The sequence below is a fragment of the Barbatula barbatula genome (assembly GCF_947034865.1).
Source record: "Barbatula barbatula genome assembly, chromosome: 25".
Taxonomy (NCBI): Eukaryota; Metazoa; Chordata; class Actinopteri; order Cypriniformes; family Nemacheilidae; genus Barbatula; species Barbatula barbatula.
This window is the reverse complement of record NC_136788.1, coordinates 896,662-916,264: the sequence shown is the minus strand read 5'-3', so window position 1 is coordinate 916,264 and position 19,603 is coordinate 896,662. Positions and strand designations below refer to the sequence as shown.

The following is a 19,603-nucleotide window of genomic DNA, read 5'->3' as shown; positions in this document are numbered from 1 at the left end:
AACCCTATTGTACCAATGCATGACATATCTCAATTTTATTACAGTTTTTCTCAAACACAATCCTCCATTCTCATAAATCTTTACACATTTTTCCTTGTTAAAACACAAGTTGCAAAATAACTCTGCTCATATTCTCAGATGAAAGCTCATGTGATGCAAAATGCTTGCCACAGTCAGCAATATTTGAACACAATGAACACACCGGGCACCATTCATTACACACATCGACTCAAAATTTAAGACACTTGTTGCCAATGCTGTGACCACGTGTATAAAAGCAAGTTCAGAGTGCACAGTTTGCTGAAGATTCGAGTCAGAGGAGGGAGAAGAGCTGGCTATGGAAGAAGAGGAGGAGGCCAACAAGGGAGAGGAGAAGGTCCAGGAGGAAGAGGAGGAGCCCAACAAGGGAGAGGAGAAGGTCCAGGAGGGAGAGCAAGACAACCTCACACCATCATTACAGACAAGATGCGAGCAACAGTCATTGACCATGTCATTGTCCATGGCATGACAATGGCTGAAGCAGGACTAAGTGTCCGTCCAAACCTGAGTAGGTTCACCGTGGCCACCATTATCAGGGCATTCAGACAACACAACAGGTATTGTACTTTATTGCTTTCTTTGTCACAATACAATTTACAAGCCTGTGAAAGAAGGTCTATAGGGTTCCCTTTGAGCGCAACTCTGCGCGACACAAAGACCTACGTTACGAGTATGTGCAAGTAAGTATACATCCATGTTCACAGTACAGTTGGTGGACATACTGTGTTACTCAGTGGCCTACTCAGTGGCCTACATTGCTTCTGGACAATACTGTGCTACCTGATTGACTGTTGTTCTGAACACCTGTGCACTTTCACCTTTTCACAGAGGATATTACAGTTGGACGCGATGGCCAGACCTCATGAGTACCTCTTCCTGGATGAGGCTGGCTTCAACCTGCAGAAACGAAGGCAAAGAGGCCGTAACATCATTGGCCAAAGAGCCATTACCTGAGGTTCCTGGCCAACATCATTGGCCAAAGAGCCATCACCTGAGGTTCCTGGCCAACATCATTGGCCAAAGAGCCATCACCTGAGGTTCCTGGCCAACGAGGGGTGGGTGGGGGGGTAATATCACTCTTTGTGCGGCCATGGGTTTGGAGGGGCTTGTCCACCGGCATTCTGTTCTTTGGGTCTTACAACATCCAACGTCTCCTCACCTTCCTAGAGGAGCTAAAAGACATCCTCTTGGACCGCCCATCACATTTATGTGATCATTTGGGACAATGTAAGCTTCCACAGAACAAACCAAATCAGAGAGTGGTTTGTACAGTAACCACCTTTTAAACGTCTGTCTGCCACCATACTCCGCTTTCCTGAATCCTATAGAGGAGCTCTTCTCATCGTGGAGATGGAAGGTTTATGACAGACAACCATACACTAGATAGAACCTCCTAAGGGCAATGGAGCTGGCCTGTGTTGACATCCCAGTGGAGGCCCTCCATGGATGGATTCGCCATTCCAGGGCGTTTTTCCCGCAGTGCCTGGCAAGAGACAATATAGCCTGCGATGTGGATGAGGGGATGTGGCCCGATGCAGCTCAGCGACATGACTGACAGACGAACTGACAATGGCTTTCTAATTTAGTTTAAAATAAAAGGTAATGTTGTGGATAAACATTCGTAAAACCTTTTCTCACAATATTTTAAAGCCGCGATCGAAATACAGAACATCACACAAATATAAAAAAGAACATACCTAGAATACCTAAAAAAAACCTGCCTAAAGAGAAAAAGAACACACTTACTGCAGAGAGGATTTGCATTTTGCGAAATTAAATTAAAATCGGCAAAATTGCCTGTGCCACCATGCTTAAAGTGCGGCGCAACATCAAAACAACGAAAAACAAAAAGCATTAATTTACAGAATTAAATTAGAACATAATATACATTTCTAATAATAAAAAAATAAAATAAAAACGAAATCAGAATCAGGTCACAGGAAGCATAATAAATGTGTGCAAAATGCCAAAGTGCAGGGGAACATATATAAAAAAAAGTTAAATTAGGTAACCCTGAGTGATCAATAAATAAAATAAAAATAAATAAATTATTAAAACAACGAAAGATTATCCAGAATTGTGAACTTTCTCTTTTTAACTGCCGCAACAACAATAAACGCTAAACTGACAGTTTTTTTTAGCTAAACATGTTCACAGCAAATTAAAATAGAAACGGCTGAAATGTTTGAAAACACTTGTACCCTACCCGAACGAAAAAAATCCAGTCTTTGACTCTGCTTGTGTGCGTTTGAGTCTTTTCATATTGTGTGCGAGGAAAACCAACTTGTTAACGTTGGCCGGCAGCAGTGCGCTCCTGATTTTACTGATAATAAATCCAGCCTTGGAGAAAATTCTTTCTGATGGTGTGGAAGTAGATGGGATGCTGTGGATTCTCTTTGCGGCCCTGGACAGCTTTGGGTATCTCTCCTCGTTCTTTTGCCACCATTCCAGTGGTCCTGTACTGCTTTTTGTAGTGTCCTTTAAATAAGCGCTCATCTCACTGTCCCCTGGCTGTTGCTCCTCTTCATCACTTGACAACAGCATTGACATCACTTGGTCTTTCTCTTTTTCTTGTCTTGAAGGGCCTGCAGTATAACGCTCCTCCACCAATTCACTGTCATTACCTACCTCCTCTACAGGCCTTGCAGCTAAAGTCTCAGCCAGATTTTCCACCACAGTATACGCCTCGTTCCTTTGCTCATCATCAGTGAAAAAAGAAAGCTTCTTAAAACGTGGGTCAAGAATTGCAGCCTTGATATAAATACTGCTCTCCAAAAGACGACCTTTAAGCTCCCATCGTCTGTTAATCTCCTCAGTCAGGGTTATCTTGAGGGTCTTAGTAACAGCATTGTCCTCTTCATGTACCACCAAGTGTCGTTTCTTAATGTTCATAAGCATCGGAACAGTGGCAGATAGAGATGTGTTCATATCTTGTGACAAAAGCTCTGTCAGTTTGATCATTGGCTTGAGAACATGGACTATGTCCTCTGCCATTCTCCACTGGGATGTTGTTAGCTCTAGATCACGGTCTGACCGTTTACTGACACTTGAATCTGTCAGCACAGCTGAAACTGCACCCCTTTGTTCTAACAGACGATCGAGCATAAGATAAACAGAATTCCATCGAGTGGCAACATCTTGCACAAGTTTATGCTCTGCAACATTCAGTTCTCTTTGTTTTTCTGCAAGTGCTGTGGTGGCCTTTGCGCTTTTTTTGAAGTGTGAAACAAGGCGCCTCGCAGAAGCAACAGTGCGACACACGGGATCTTTCTTTAATGCGCTGTTAATGCACAATTGAAGTGTATGCCCCGCACAACGGACTCCCTGTACAGTTCCCCACGATGGGTCTTGGGCCAGTTGATTGGTGCATGCAACCATATTCGTTGCATTGTCATGGACAACAGAAACGATCTTAGTACCTGGAATGTCCCAATCAGAAATGACTTCTTTCAGTGTTTGTGAAATATGTTCTGCTGTATGACTTTCCTCCATTTTTTTGGTTGCTAACACAAATTTTTCCAGTCGCCAGGTTTCAGTAATAAAGTGGGCTGTAACTGTAAGATATGCCTCCATTTGCAGTGAGGTCCAAATATCTGTGGTGAGGCTGACTGATTTGCAATTGTTTATTAACATGTAAACCTCCGCGCGTATGGACGCGTATTTTGCATCCACCGCATGCATAACCGTCTCTCTTTTGGGAACTGTGTATCCTGGCTCAAGTGTGCGCATTAATTCTTTAAAACCTTCACCGTCCACAACATTCACTGGCCTCATGTCGAGCGCAATAAACTCTGCTATTTTGTCCGTGATTTCTCTTTTCCTTTTCTCGGACAAAGGCGGTCTCAAATCTAGCTTTCTTTGAGTTAGTTTTGGCGCAGCTCCGGTACTACTAGATGAACTGCCGTCGTCAGTCTGATACTGTGGGTGGATCTAGAAAAAAGACGAATATATTTTAAGTCACAACATATGATATTAATATTCGTAAATCAAAAGTGCCATTATATATGAAAAAGTGAAACGTAGGCCTATTTATTGGTAAGAAACTTACCCGTTTTAAGTGGAAAGCCATGTTTGTTGTTGATGAATGGTATGACATGAGCTGTTGGCACAACTTGCATTTAACTTTTTTTGGATCATCTTTTACAATTTCAAAGTGCATCCACACTTTAGATTTTCTAATCCCAGACATTGTTAAGAAATCCCTGCCGCCAAGATGCTCCTCGTCTGTCACGGATCAGGGAAAGTGAAACTTAAATATGTCACAGGGGTGGTTGGATTTATTCACACACACACGTAAAAAATATTTATTGAACGCTTCTTTCTTTTCACGTTTTTTTAACAGCATTATTAATTAAAGGTTGTATAACTTAATATAACCGTACAAAACCAGTACTTCTGTGGGAAATTGAGCACCCCCATATTGCCAAAATGGTATGATCGTCGTTTTATAACAACCGCGAAGATTCGACTGTGAGATCGGTGGTCGAATCAGGCTCAGCATATTGATGCATCGAATCATCGACTATTCGGGGTCACCCCTAGTGTGGTGTGAATAAAGTAAATAAAAAAACTTCACACCCTGATCATGTTTTCAAGAGTACTGTTGTGTGCAATAGATTCAGTTTTTGGATTGATTTGTGTTACAGTAGTGTACATGCAGAATTTACTATAGATTTATACTCTTCATATGAAACTCACAAATCTAAATGCCTAATGCTCTGCAGAGATCTAAGAAGATCCATTACTGTAAAGTTTCTAAAAATATGCATTGGCAGTTATGAAACAAAGAACCTTCTCACAAATTGAGCATTGTGTTTTCAATTTTTTTGCTGTTGTGTGTAATGATGTGTATAGTGTTTACATTTTTGAAAGCTTCGAGCTGCTCTTTTGGTGTGCAAGTTTGAGTTCTGAAGTGAGAAGGTGTGGTTGGGTTTATGTAGCTTTAGAAAAGGGTGTCGTGTTTAGACATTGGGGAACATGGAGGAAACGTTTGTGAAATGTGTTTTAGCATTTGAGAAAAACTGTAAAGTAAAATAAGAACTGGTAAATATAAGGTAGCATGCACAATAAATGACTAGAAGCTGGAAAACATTACTTATGCAATAAGGCTGGTTTATCATGGATTTGTTTTTACCATTAGCTTCATGTTAGCTCAGCTGTGCTGTCAGACATACAGGCTGCTTTACATCTGCTGGGTGACATGGAAGCTGCAAGGGCCACATTTCTCCTTCTTTAAAGATCTATGCTATATGTGTATGTATGTATGTATGTATGTATGTATGTATGTATGTATATATCAGCACAGACCTTTAAACAGAGAGAGATGTGACCCTGTAATGACTTTTCTATATGTATGTATATGTGTGTGTGTGTGTCATATTTGTACTTTTTAAAATCCCAAATGTTAATGTAATTTCAACAGCAGCACAACCTTATTGCATAATAGTTGTCTTATCTGATGCCATCCCTAGGCTGATTTAAACATTTTATTTAGGCTGCTATATTTATCAGCGAGTTCATTTTATTCAGGTGTGAGGATGGTGGATCAGGAAAGACAGGGGAAAGCAACAGGTACATTAGGTGGAAGTGTAGAGGGAGCTAGATACCAACAGATTAATTTCTTAATATTATCAATATGGAAAAGGTTGGTGTGTAACGGTTACAACGATACACTTGTGTCACGTTTCTGGGGGTTATGTTTGACCAGGCCATGTCTTTGGAGACACACTCAAAACAGCTCGTCCGAAATTGCTTTTATCATCTTAGGAACATCTCTAAAATTCGCAAATTGTTGTCAAAGAATGACCTGGAAATTATAATTCATGCTTTCATATCAACAAGACTTGACTACTGTAACTCTCTGTTTACCTGTCTGAATATGTCGGCTTTGAACAAACTGCAAATTGTTCAAAATTCTGCTGCTAGACTTTTAACAGGTGCCCCTCAAAGGTCTCATATCACTCCAGTCTTGTCGGCTCTCCATTGGCTCCCTGTAAAATTCAGGATCGACTTTTAGATTTTAGTGCTGACTTTCAGGGCCTTAAACGGTCAGGCCCCACAGTATATCCGAGACCTTTTGAAGCCGTATTTCCCTAGCCGGACTCTTCGGTCCTCTGACCAGTATTTGCTCGCAGTCCCTAAGACTCGTTATAAGACCCGAGGGGACCGGTCTTTCCAGTCTGTTGCTCCCAGATTGTGGAACGCCCTGCCCCTGTCCATGCGTCTGGCTGACTCTGTTGTCTCTTTTTAAAAGGATCTGAAAACTTGTTTATTTAGGAAAGCTTTTGGTTGATGGGTTCTCACTAGCGTCCCTTTCTTTTGATATATGTATATGCATTTTATACTGTTTGTTCTACCTATTCTGTTGTACAGCACGTGATTCTATCTGTGAAAAGCGCTTTATAAATAAATTTTACTTACTTACTTACTTACGTTTCGGTACGGATCGGTACGTTTTATATACGGCAAAAAGAAACAAATGGCAGAGAAATGTCCATGAATACATTTTTATATATTTGTGTTCATATACCATATAATTATGGCAGGCTTACAGTAGCTGTCTGATATACTTTTTAAATAAACCTTTATTATTTCAAGCCCATACATGATGATGTCCGGCACACTTTTTTATTTAGCAGGGGGGGGGCGCCAAAACTGTTTCTGCATACAATGCAGCTTTTCTTCTCTCCAGTGCAAATCTCCAACCAAAATCGCCTCAACCTTTTTTAAACTCTTAGTACAGATGAGGGTTCTAGTCAGATCTTATTCATCAATCTCTACATCACCATTGCATGCATTCAGAATGAGAATGTGTTTAACGTTTTGCTGAAGAGTCTAAGTGAGATCTGCAAATTGTGTTTTACCATGTGAAAGGGTTTAAGGTATTGACAACAGACTGCACAATTAGCTAAATAAGTTCAGGCAACTGAGAACTTTGTTCAGCCAATGGGTTTTAGTGTTTTAGCAATTGAGAAAAACTGTAAACAGTCTGGTTACAGTCTCGATATTTTGGTTTCTTTTGCGCACATTAGGTATTCTTGTTGCATCATAAATAAATTGATTGAACCACTTTGATCAGATGGACAACTTTTAACAACTACTGTTCTGGACCTTGACAGAGAGAATTACCATGATGTCTATGAGGAAGTCTGGATAGCTGTCAGATGTCATTAAAAATATCTTTATTTGTGTTCCGAAAACTCAGGGAGGTCTTAAAACGTGTAGAACGTCACTGTGAGTAAGAAATTGCCCTATATAGATCCATAATTATCTCTTTAAAGAAAGTTTTTATCTAATCACTTACACCATTTTTACTATCTTAGAGACAGAATTTGCACAATTTACTATTAGTCTAAAGAGAGAAAAAAAATCAATAAGTGATCTTAAACTTTTGAAGAGATTAGAACGGGATCTCATGCTGCATTTTGCTAGATGCATTCCAGCTTTAAAAGGAATGCTAAACTGAGCTTTTTTATTTTTACCACATAGCGAGCTTCTTTCACTTCCTTTAATTACAGTAGCTGTAGCTGTTGCTGTTGATAGGGTGTTGCTTATTGCTATGGCAACAGAGACCTATAACCCCAAACATTTTGCAGTATTTGTATTTGTCTACATTTATTTTCAGTTCTCAACCTCACCACGAACTAGAGCAGTTGTATTTTACCATAATTCACTGATATTATATCACAAGTGAAACTGTAAAACAAAACAAACCTTTCTGACATAAAGGAAGTAACCACAACCTGAAAGGAAACACCACCTATCTGTTAATTTGGTTAATTTGAGCACCGTGATAGTGATGTCTAGGTGCTGGGTAGCTCAAGAAGCTGCAGGATAGCTGAACCTTGTACAGATCTGATGTACCAGGGCAACCTCCGCATACATTCAGGGTGGAACTAACATGTCAAGGGAAAGATTTATTAGTCATAAGAGGCCAAAGCTTAAGCTCTATTACACAACATTGTGGTTGAAATACTGCTGATTCTAAGGTTGTGAACTGTCAATGAATTGTATCTATTAAAACATATAAAATCAGTTTTTAAATGTATAATATTTAGGCAAGGCAAGTTTTTTATATAGCAAATTTCAAACACAAGGGCAATTCAAAGTGCTTTACATAAAATTATTGACAAAGAGAAATAAGATGCATCTTTACAATGAAAATGAATCTAAGATCACAAAAATGGTTAGCTGGATTTGATTGTTGACAATCAAACATGCCTTACTAAAAACATTACTTGTGTGCAATTATGAAATGCAAAGATGAATTTTCAGATATATCCGTGTAACTTGGTTTCTGTTTGGACAGCTCTTACATTTATTTTGGTAAAGGATTAGTCTAATCCCTGTATGTGAAACTGCCCCTGTATGTTTGTTCCCATGGTATGCTACCTTAACCAGGCATATGTGTTTTATGTTCATAATTGCTTTCTTGTACAAACTACCGGTCAATGTACTTATTACCCTATCATGTTTTATATCTTAATGCTTATCTCTCCTTTCCTTAAATGATTACATTTAGTCATTTAGCAGACGCTTTTATCCAAAGCGATTTACAGATGAGGAAACATTGGAAGCAATTATAACAACATAGGCAACAAAATACATAAGTGCATCAAAACTAGTCCATTAAAGCCTAGCACAGTATACAAAGCTAAGAATAGTGGTAGTTTTTTTTAATAAGAAGAAAGAAAGGGAAAAGAATCAATCAGCGACGTGTTGACGGAAGAGATGCGTTTTCAGGTGTTTTTATAGATGGCAACCGAGTCTGCTGATCTTGTAGCAGCTGGTAGATCATTCCACCAATGTGGAACAGATCCAGAGAATGTACGGGAGAGTGACTTTTTTCCTTTTTGGGATGGTACCACAAGCTCTGAAAGGAAAGGTCAAATTTTCCTAATGTTGTAGAAGATGAGTCTACAGGACCGGGTGGTGCTGGCAACATGACTTGCGAGGTTAAGCCGATCATCGATTACCACCCCCAGGTTTCTGGCTGTGCTGGACGGTGTAGTAGTTGATGAGCCAAGTTGAATGGCAAGGTTGTGGTGAATCTTTGGGTTGGCTGGGATCACAAGCTATTCCGTTTTTGCAAGGTAGGTTCAGCTGCAGGTGATGATCCGTCATCCAAAGCGAGAATGTCACTCAGGCCTAAATGGAGAAGAGTAGCGGTCCAAGCACTGAGCCCTGTGGCACCCCCGTGTTGAGCTGTTGGGACGCGGAGACCTCATCTCTCCAGGATACTCTGAATGACCTACCCGAGAGACACCCATAGCACTGAGAGAAGACAGTAGTATGTGATGATTCACAGTGTCAAAAGCAGCAGACAGATTCAGTAGAATGAGCACAGATGACATGGATGCTGCTTTTGCCAGTCTCAGGGCTTCGATGACTGAGAGCAGTGCAGTCTCTGTGGAATGACCGCTCTTGAAACCAGACTGATTTATGTCCAGGAGGTTGTTTCGCATGAGAAAGGAGGAGAGCTGGTTGAACACAACTCGCTCCAGGGCTTTGGCAATGAAGGGAAGAAGGGAAACAGGCCTGTAGTTTTCTAGCAGTGTTTGGTCGAGGGTGGGTTTCTTCAGTAGCGTTGTGATATGGGCCTCTTTGACGCTGTGGGAAATGTCCCAGTGGTGAGCGAAGAGTTGATGATGTGGGTCAGAGCAGGCACAATCGTTGAAGAGATGGCCTGGAGGAGATGGGTGGGGATGGGATCCAGTGGGCAGGTGGTAGGGTAGTTGGAACCAATGACCTTGGAAACATCAGCTTCAGAGGGAGGAGAAAAGGCGGGGAGCACACATGTGTCAGGGATGTGGGTGTGTTCGACAGGTGGTGGCGTAGAAAACTGGCTGCTGATTAAGGTGTGGGAGCAGGCGGACAGAGGAGAGCAGAGAAGGTTTTGAAGAGCGTGCGAGAGTCCGGAGAGTTGCAGATCTTCGAGTGGTAGTAATCAGTTTTAGCAGAGGTGACGTCCACAGAGAAAGTAGAGAGGAGAGATTGGTAGAGAGAGAGGTCAGCAGGTTCTTTTGACTTGCGGCATTTTCTCTCAGCTGACTGGAGGCTGGCGCGATGCTCACGCAGTACATCCGATAACCAGGGGGGGGCTTTGCAGTGGCAGCGCAAAGAAATGGAATAGCCTACCACTCCATATTAGACATGCTCCTCCCCTAACATCCGTAATAGTCATCTGAAGATGTATCTCCTTTGTACAGCCTCTGCGATATATTTTATGTTGTAAAAGGTAAAACTTTTGCATGGAGTTAAAGCATTCTTAAAAAACAGTCAAATAACTTCTTTGCATCCTGTTGAGTCAGACTGTGTCACAATGGTGGAGATTTTAATTTGTAGCTTCTGTTAAATACATTGTAGCTAAGGAGGTGTTTATGTTAATAGGTAAAGAGTTTTTTTGGGGGGGTCACCGATTGTCAGTTGGGGGTCATTCGTGTCAGTTACTGTAGTCTCAGTCTGATACTGTTTCTTTTTAGTATCAAACCTCTTCATTGCCATTATTTTGTGTTGTCCATCTGATCTAGCAAGAAAACCCCAAAAGTCCAAACAGCAAGTGTTTCTGTTTTACATTACTTTAAAGGCATTTATTTGTAATTGGTACAAATGGTTAAATGTTTTTAATGGTTTGCTCCAGATCTAAAACTTTACACACACAAAGTATAAGTTGGACCAAATGAGCATAAGGAAATAGCTTTGAAATGGCTTAGATTCAATGGCTTTATTCATGGGACCGTTTTCAATATGTAGAAATAAGCAATGAGGTATCAAGCAAATCGCAAGTCCAGTACGGTGTACCACAGGGCTCAGTCTTAGGGCCTATGCTCTTCGCATTATACATGTTACCTCTAGGAGATATAATAAAGCGACAAGGAGTAAGCTTTCACTGTTATGCTGATGATACGCAACTTTATATTTCCTCGAAGCCTCATGCAACATAGCAGTTCCATCAATTAGTGGAATGCATAGTCGATATAAAAAAGCGGATGAGTAGCAATTTTTTATTAATGAACTCGGACAAAACTGAAGTGTTACTTATCGGAACGAAAACCGCTCTACGTAACAACCAAGAATACTGCTTAACTATTGATGGATCTTCCATAAAACCCTCATCTTCAGCTAAGAATCTTGGCTTTATTTTCGATAGTACTATGGAACATAACCTTTTGTTTTAGTTATAGTCAATGTTTTCTTGTACAGCTGCTTTGTAACAATGCAAATTGTAAAACGCACTACATAAATAAAGCTGACTTGACTTGATAGTAAAATGTATAAGAGAGGGAAAAACATATGTGAAGATGTGAAGAAAATGATAAATGCTTTAAAATGGCAACCGAAACCAGAAGGACGTGGAAGAAAATGGAAAACTACCATTGGAATAGATGGACGGATAGCCAAAATGGCAAAAACTCAATGATCAGCTCCAGGGTGATCAAAGAAAGTCTGATGTTACCTGTGAGTACCGTAACAATTAGAAGCCTATGTGAAGCCAAGCTATCAGCAAGAACCCCCTCAAAGTCCCATTATTGAAAAAACAACATTAGCCGAAGAACACATTGACTGGCCTAAAGAGAAATGGTGCAATAGTTTGTGGACTGATGAAAGCAAGAGTGTTGTTGAGTTCTGTCATTGTTTATGTTCTCAATTGATCATGTGACCTAGTTTCTTGAAGTGGGGGGAGTGACACACCTTTGTGCAATCCTTAATAAATGGCCATTGTTCATTCTCGTAAGAGGGGTGCAACTAGGCTAAACACATTTCTGACTATCCGTGTGATATGTTATGTCCACCGTTATGAGAACCGGCATTTCTAACTTGTCCAAACACTGAACTCAAGCCACAATACACTGAAGACAGTGAAGCATGGTGACGCAAGCATCGTCATATGGGGATGTTTCTCACACTATGCTATTGGGCCTATTGATTGGATTCCGGAGAACATGTGTCAGTTCAAGTACATTAAAATACTTAAAGAGGTCTTGTTGCCTTGAGCTGAAGAGGAAATGTTTCAACAAGACAACCACCCCAAACACACTAGTAAGGGAGCAGCATCTTGGTTCCAGACCAACAAGATTAACGTTATGAAGTGCCCAGCCCAATCTCCAGACCTTAGTCCTATAGAAAACTTGTGGGGTGACAAAAACGCTGTTTCTGAGGCGAAACCAAGAAATGGAGGAATTGTGGTCTGTAGTGCAATCGTCCTGTGCTGGGAGACCTGTTCACAGATGACAGAAGTTGGTCGATTCCATGCAACACAGATGTGAAGCAGTTGTCAGAAGCCGTTGCTATACAACTAAATATAAGTTCAGTAATTCACAAGAACGCTTCAAGCATTTTTAATTTTATACATTAAATATTTGACTTTCTAAAGGAAAATGCAGCCACTGCTATGTTTTTGAATAGCCTGACATTCCTTTTTCAGAGTAGAGTAATAACAAAGTTGCTGCTTTTTTTCTTCATGTTTTGACAGACACAATGGGAACACTGCACATTCTATTTTGTGTATTGACATAGAAAGGTATTATCAGGATTTTGAGCTTTACTCACTTTTTTTTAAACACACTGCATATTTTGAACACAATTTGTGAGTGTGTATACAAATATATATACAAGTATATTTGTCAGGTATGTTATTGTATTTATGTTTGATTGTTCACGTGTTGGTTTGTACAGTATGTTTGATTGATTGTCTACAAAAAAATGAATTATAACAAACATTCCTCACACAAATACATCTAATTTCAATCTAAAAAGACAGAGCCAGGAGAAAAAATCCAGCATACTGTCACAGCCAAAATAGGATTGTGACAAAATACAGCAGAAGAGGAGTTTATTGACTGTCAGCCAAAGCAAAAAGGCAACATCCAAATATAAATAAGATGGCTTCGTGAAATTGAATTGTCAGTAGATTTCATTTTGCTCAAGAAACTGAAATCTATCCAATAATAAAAAGCTGTTATGGTACAGTATGCAGTGAAAGTTATTCATTGACCCATGACTTAAAAGAGAAGTGCTTCCCTGAACTGCAATAACTTTATAACTATGTACAATATCATGAATAAATATGGACATCAAGTCAGAATATTTCACCATGAGTCCTTCAGTGTTGCTGCTATAATGTTCCTGTTTCTATGGAAGATTCACACGCTGAGGCCGCTCGAGGTTTGCACGAAATTTCTCCAGAAAGCGTGAGGCAAGATCATCATCGACTAGCCGTCCGTCACTGGATAAAGTGGCAGTCATGAGCTGTTGGGTGCAGAGAACTGGAGTCGAGCTGTCCTGGTTCTGAGGTGTCAACCTCAGTTCCGCTCTGGTGCTGCCCACCGCTAAGATGCATGCTTGAGGAGGATTTATTACAGCACTGAACCCACTGATGCCCAACATGCCCAGGTTGGAGATACTGAAACAAAGCACAAACGTCACAAGACACATGAATATTTTTGGCACGGAATGATTCCTCAATATATCGTCAGGAGCTGCAGGGATTACTTCTGTGCCGACTGTAACTTTTTAACTCTTAAATACATTCTTTATGAACGACAGAGGGTCAGGATATCAGCAACAAAGCTGTACTGTTTTACATAATAATGACATCCAAATCTTGGTTGGCCTAAAGCCAACAGCAAATTTTCATTTGAGCTGACACTAAAACCCAAAGCTTAAAAAGGCACAATGTTAACTGCCATTATTACCAATAAGCTTTCTTAGAGGAAATTTCTGTTAATGGTTTAAAATGAAGTTTCTCGAAGAATTTTAGCGGTAAAATGCTGTCACACTCACAACAGCCACCGAAAGCTCAGAAAACCTTATGAACGAGTGTCACCACATGACACATCAAGAGTGTAAATAAGTAAATAAATAACATGAAGCATATAGAGATGGGCCGTTCGTGAACGAATCTTAAATGTGACTCGGGAAGAACGAGTCGTCTTGGGAAATGATTCGTTCAGTCGCGTATGCGCATTGCGCAACATTCTCTGGACGCTTAACCAATGCAGTCAGAGCCGGAAAGAGAATTGATTAGTTTACCTCTCGAGTCTTCGGGTTTGAGTCGTTCGTTCTTTTGTCACGTGACCACTTGCCGGATCAGTATAAAATATTATAAAGTAAACCTGTATTTTTTGTTTGTTGGATTTTATTTAAGGAATTTTCATAAAATTATACAAAAATATGTGTAATTAGCATTTTCCTAGAAATAAAAATGGTCTGCTCATTTCTGTCACTATGTTGTGGTTACTGTTTCTTGAGGATCTGTGTAATTTTATAAATAAATAGAACATTTGTCTTTGTCCATCCATACACAATACACCAACAAACACTAGGACTAGGCTATATAATAAAAAATCCCCTGTGAAATATTTACATTTACATTTATTCATTTGACAGACGCTTTTATCCAAAGCGACTTACAAGTAGTTTTTTTTATTACAGTGGCAATCAGGGGTAAGGTGTCTTGCTCAAGGGCACTTCAGTCATGACCCGCTGGCACTGAGATTCCAACCTGCAACCTTCTGATCACAAGCCCAACTCTCTAACCACCAGGCGAGACAGCTGTCCCCCCCTAAATATGTTAGACACTGGTGGTTAGAGCGTTGGGCTTGTGATCAGAAGGTTGCTGGTTCTAATCTCAGTGCCAGCAGGTCATGACTGAAGTGCCCTTGAGCAAGACACCTTACCCCTGATTGCTCTGCAGTAATGTGACACTGTATAAAAACTACTTGTAAGTCGCTTTGGTTAAAGGCGCTGCCAAATGAATAAATGTAAATGTTTTAAAGTGGCCGTGCAGCGGTGTTTCATGCATTCTGACTTCATTACAGTGTTAAACGATTTGTCTTCTCATGCTTAACATAGTCAACTTGTCAAGAAACGAGTTGGACGTATGACGTAGTATTTCTATAACTAGTCCCTTATTGAGCCCACACATCGGTTCCAACGCTAAAGTGTGGTTCAGGTTTAAATAATGAAAGTGTCAGTAAAAAGAAGAAACTTAAAAAAGAGAGCCATTCACCTGAATGATCCTCCCTGATACTCCTCTGGTAACAGTTTCCCATCCCGTGCTTTCTGAGCCAGAGCCTGAGAGACAGAGAGATCAAGAGAGAGATTTATCCTTTTTTTATTACAATTCCGTTTTTCATTCACACAAGAGGATACATACAGCTGAGCTGAAAAAAAGAAAAGAAAAATAAATAAACACAATATACTGTTATAAGTCAAAATATTGTTGATTATGCAACAAAGAACACCTTTTATACACCATCTTTGCTCAAACAACATTAGATTCTTTGTTATCAATTTGGATTCTTGATTTCAACAACTTTAACCAGAGCAATACTACATCTGCATCAGAATCGGTTTCGATTTTGCTTCTTCTACTTCCATAAATTGCCATTTTTGCTTGGCCCAATTTTTTTTTTATATATTTTCCTGAATACTTAAAACCACAGATAAAGATCTCCAAAGAGAAAACTTCATCAAACTGTTTAAATAGATAAGTAAACAGGTGGTCTAATCTTATACAATGCATAAAAGTATGAAACACAGTTTCCCTTTGTGAACAGAAAGGACATTCCTAAGTAACTTCCTGATTTATCACGGAAACAAACGCATTAACGGCTATAGCACCATGCAAAACTCTCCATTGCAAGTCCCCTGTTGTCTTAGGCAATGGTGACTTATAAAGTGCCCCCCAATTAGGTCTTGGGTGTCACATCACTTTGTTCTTTGATAAAATTAACAATGTCGTCAGCATAGGCTGATAATTTAACAACTTTCTCACAGGTTGGAATAATTACATCCTTTAAATCTGCTCCGTAATAAAGGTTCAATTGTTAAGCTATATAGCATACCGAAAAGAGCACAACCTTGCCTGATACCTCTGAAAACATTAATGGGGGCACATAAGTCACCATTTACCTTTAACATCACAATATAAAACTTTCAACTTCTCCATAAAATTTGTACTAAAACCCAATGCTTCTAAAACCTCCCATAAATAACTATGTACGATCCTGTCGAACGCTTTCGTTTGGTCTAATGAGATCAAACCAAAATCCACATCAAAGAGCTTACTGATATCAAACATATCTCTAACAAGATTATTAAAATTACACAATAGGATAACACAATAGATCACAATAGGTCTGATCAGTGTGAATGACTTCTTCCGAAACCACACTCAATCGATTTGCTAGTGTTTTGGATGGAATTTTATAATCACTGCACAACAATGACACAGGCCTCCAGTTTTTAATTCCACTCAGGTCTCCCTTTTTAGGCAGTAAAGTCAGTAGTGTATTTAGAAAAATCATTCTTTCAACTGCATTGGTGGGAGCATAAACACAACCAAAACAATAAAATACATTGTCAAAATTAGCCCTTAATTTTAAAAATCTGCCTTTTACAACAACTTCTACTTCATAAGAAATTGGAATGGAGTTTTTAGAGAATAAGATAGCAACACCACCACTTAAAGATGAATTATGACTAAAAATGCTTAACCCATCAAATTCTCTTGCCCAATCTTCCTCATTGTATATCACTAGGAGTCTCTTGTGCAAACAAAATGTCTATTTTCTTTATTCTCATTAACTCATACAATTCAAGAGCTTCACGTCATCTTCACGTTTGTGTGATCAAAAGTAACACTACCTTCTGAAATGTCCGTGTCACTTTCAGTATCAGTTTGACTATTCCCTGGCTTTCTAGATTTACTAGAGTTTTATGGTGTTTTAAAAACACATTCATCCTCTCCCCCAGCACCAGACTCCCATCCAGCTCCATAGCTTGACTACTTCCTGTACTCTGTATAACTAAACCACCAGTTAACTGACACTTTTCATCAGAGACAGAAGCTTCTTCTATAACTGCCACAGACTCTATCCCATTTTGTTCCAAAACTGCAGAATCACCTGATGAACCTGCTAAGCCTGCATCTACAACAGAAGTCTGTACATTATTTTACATTACGTTACATCTGCTGTTGTCGGCAGTTCACTACTCTAGATAGAGAGTTAAAGATAGTTAAGAAAAAAGTTAAAGATAAAAAAGAATAGAAAACTTATTTTAAGAGATTTAAGAGAGAGAGAGAGAGAGAGAGAGGGAGAGAGAGAGAGAGATTTTTGAGTTTTAGAAGACAGGACAGAAACAGCTACAGAGATATAATGGTGGTCAGATAGAAAAGATGGTACTATTAGGCTATTATAAAACCTACCACTATCACTCTTAGCAACATAAAATCGGTCAAGTCTCGCTCAAGACAAAGAATTTGAGTTAGCTTTTAACCATGTATACTGTTTGACCCCAGGAAAGCTATCTCTCCATAAATCAACAAAATCATGATATCCAATAAAATTTTTTAAAACTTCTACAGAACCTGAATGGGGTTCATCATGATTTCTGTCTAGATCAGGGTTTATTGTGCAGTTAAAGTCCCCTCGTACTACCACAACATTATCCTATCTAAGTCGGATCAACACGCGCAAGGCTGCTGGCCCAGATGGCATCCCTGGTTGCGTACTCCGGGCATGTGCGGAGCAGCTCGCTGGGGTCTTCACGGACATCTTCAACCTGTCCCTCGCCCAAGCAGTGGTTCCAGCATGTTTTAAATCCACCTCCATTGTGCCCATTCCAAAACATTTTAACCCGACGTTCCTGAACGACTACCGCCCTGTAGAACTTACACCCATTGTCATGAAGTGCTTTGAGCGGCAGGTCCTGGCACACCTAAAGGACTCTCTACCCCCCACACTGGACCCATACCAATTTGCCTATCGCAACAATAGGAGCACAGATGATGCAGTGTCCATGGCGCTGCACTCCGTGCTCACACATCTGGACAAAAAGGACACCTATGCATGCATGTTGTTTGTAGACTTCAGCTCTACTTTCAATACCGTCATCCCTTCCAAGCTAATCGTCAAAATTGGAAACCTAGGCATCAACAACCCTACCTGCAACTGGATTATGGACTTCCTGACGAACAGGCCTCAGCTTGTTAGGTTAGGCCCCATCTGCTCCACCACCACCACCCTCAACACTGGTGTACCACAGGGCTGCGTACTGAGCCCCTTTCTCTACTCCCTGTGAACGGATCTAACTCCTTCATCAAGTTTGCAGACGATACAACAGTGATTGGTCTCATCAGCAACAACGATGAGACTGCATACAGGGAGGAGGTCCGGCACCTGGCCACATGGTGTTCAGACAACAACCTGCTCCTTAACATCTCCAAGACAAAGGAGATCATCGTGGACTTCAGGAAGGCGAAAGGAGGCACACACGACCCCATCCACATTAATGGGATGGCTTAAGTTCCTGGGGACTCATATTTCGGAGGACCTATCCTGGACCACCAACACCTCATGCCTGGTCAAGAAGGCTCACCAGCGTCTCTTCTTTCTGAGGACAATGAAGAAGAACCAACTGTCTTCAACTATCCTGGTGAACTTCTATCGCTTCACGATAGAGAGCATCCTGACCAACTGTATCACAGGCTGGTACCGCATCTGTTCTGTTGCTGAGTGCAAGGCACTGCAGCGGGTGGTGAAAACAGGCCAGTGCATCACAGGACTACACTTTCTCCCATTGAGGACATCCAGAGGAAACGCTGTCTTCGTCAAGCTCTCAGCATTCTCAAGGACTCCTCTCACCCCGCTCATAGACTGTTTACTCTCCTGCCTTCCGGTAGGCGCTTCCGGTGCCACCGGACAAGAACCAGCAGACTTTCCCAGAGCTGTTTCATTATTGAACTCTGCCCCCACTGATTCCACTACCTCTCTTACCTTTAACTTCATCGCTGCTATAACATTGTTTACATTGCACTACAGGGCTGCCATGCATGACAGAACTGTGCACACCAGTACTTCATGTTATCTGCTCTACCGGACTGTTTACACACACACAGCATCATTTGCACTCTATACTGCTCACTTGCACATCTGAAATAATAATGGACCACTTCCATAACTACACTAACTTATCTACTGCACTGTAATTCTATTAACTGCATTAACTCGTATACTGCACTGTAACTTTAATAACTGCATTAACTCATCCACTGCACTGTAACTTCAACAACTGCATTAACTCACCTATTGCATTGCAACTTAAGTCACTTGCACTATTTTAGTCTAAATTATTATCTGTTCATATCCACCTGTACATTAATGTTCATAGTATATAGTCATCTGTATATATTGTTCATAGTACATAACTAATGTCATACTGAGAGAGACACAGAGAGAGAGAGAGACACAGAGAGAGAGAGAGAGACACAGAGAGAGAGACACAGAGAGAGAGAGAGAGAGAGAGAGAGAGACAGAGAGAGAGAGAGACAGAGAGAGAGAGAGACAGAGAGAGACAGAGAGAGAGACAGAGAGAGAGACAGAGACAGAGAGAGAGACAGAGACAGAGAGTGAGAGACAGAGACAGAGAGTGAGAGAGAGACAGAGAGACAGAGAGACAGAGAGACAGAGAGACAGAGAGAGAGAGAGAGAGAGAGAGAGAGAGAGAGAGAGAGAGAGAGAGAGAGAGAGAGAGAGAGAGAGACAGAGAGAGACAGAGA

The 19,603-nt window shown here is 40.5% G+C and overlaps 1 protein-coding gene across 1 annotated transcript in view; it reads right to left on the bottom strand.

The window, feature by feature from the left end:
* Positions 1–12,854: 12,854 nt before the first annotated feature.
* Positions 12,855–19,603, bottom strand: part of pdhx (pyruvate dehydrogenase complex component X) — a 16,680-nt gene continuing 9,931 nt past the window's right edge. The window contains exons 10-11 of the mRNA XM_079450547.1: positions 15,050–15,114; positions 12,855–13,441 (exon numbers count right to left, since the gene is read on the bottom strand). Coding sequence (XP_079306673.1) covers positions 13,171–13,441; positions 15,050–15,114 — 336 coding nt within the window. The 3' untranslated portion in view covers positions 12,855–13,170. The remainder of the gene's footprint in view (positions 13,442–15,049; positions 15,115–19,603) is intronic.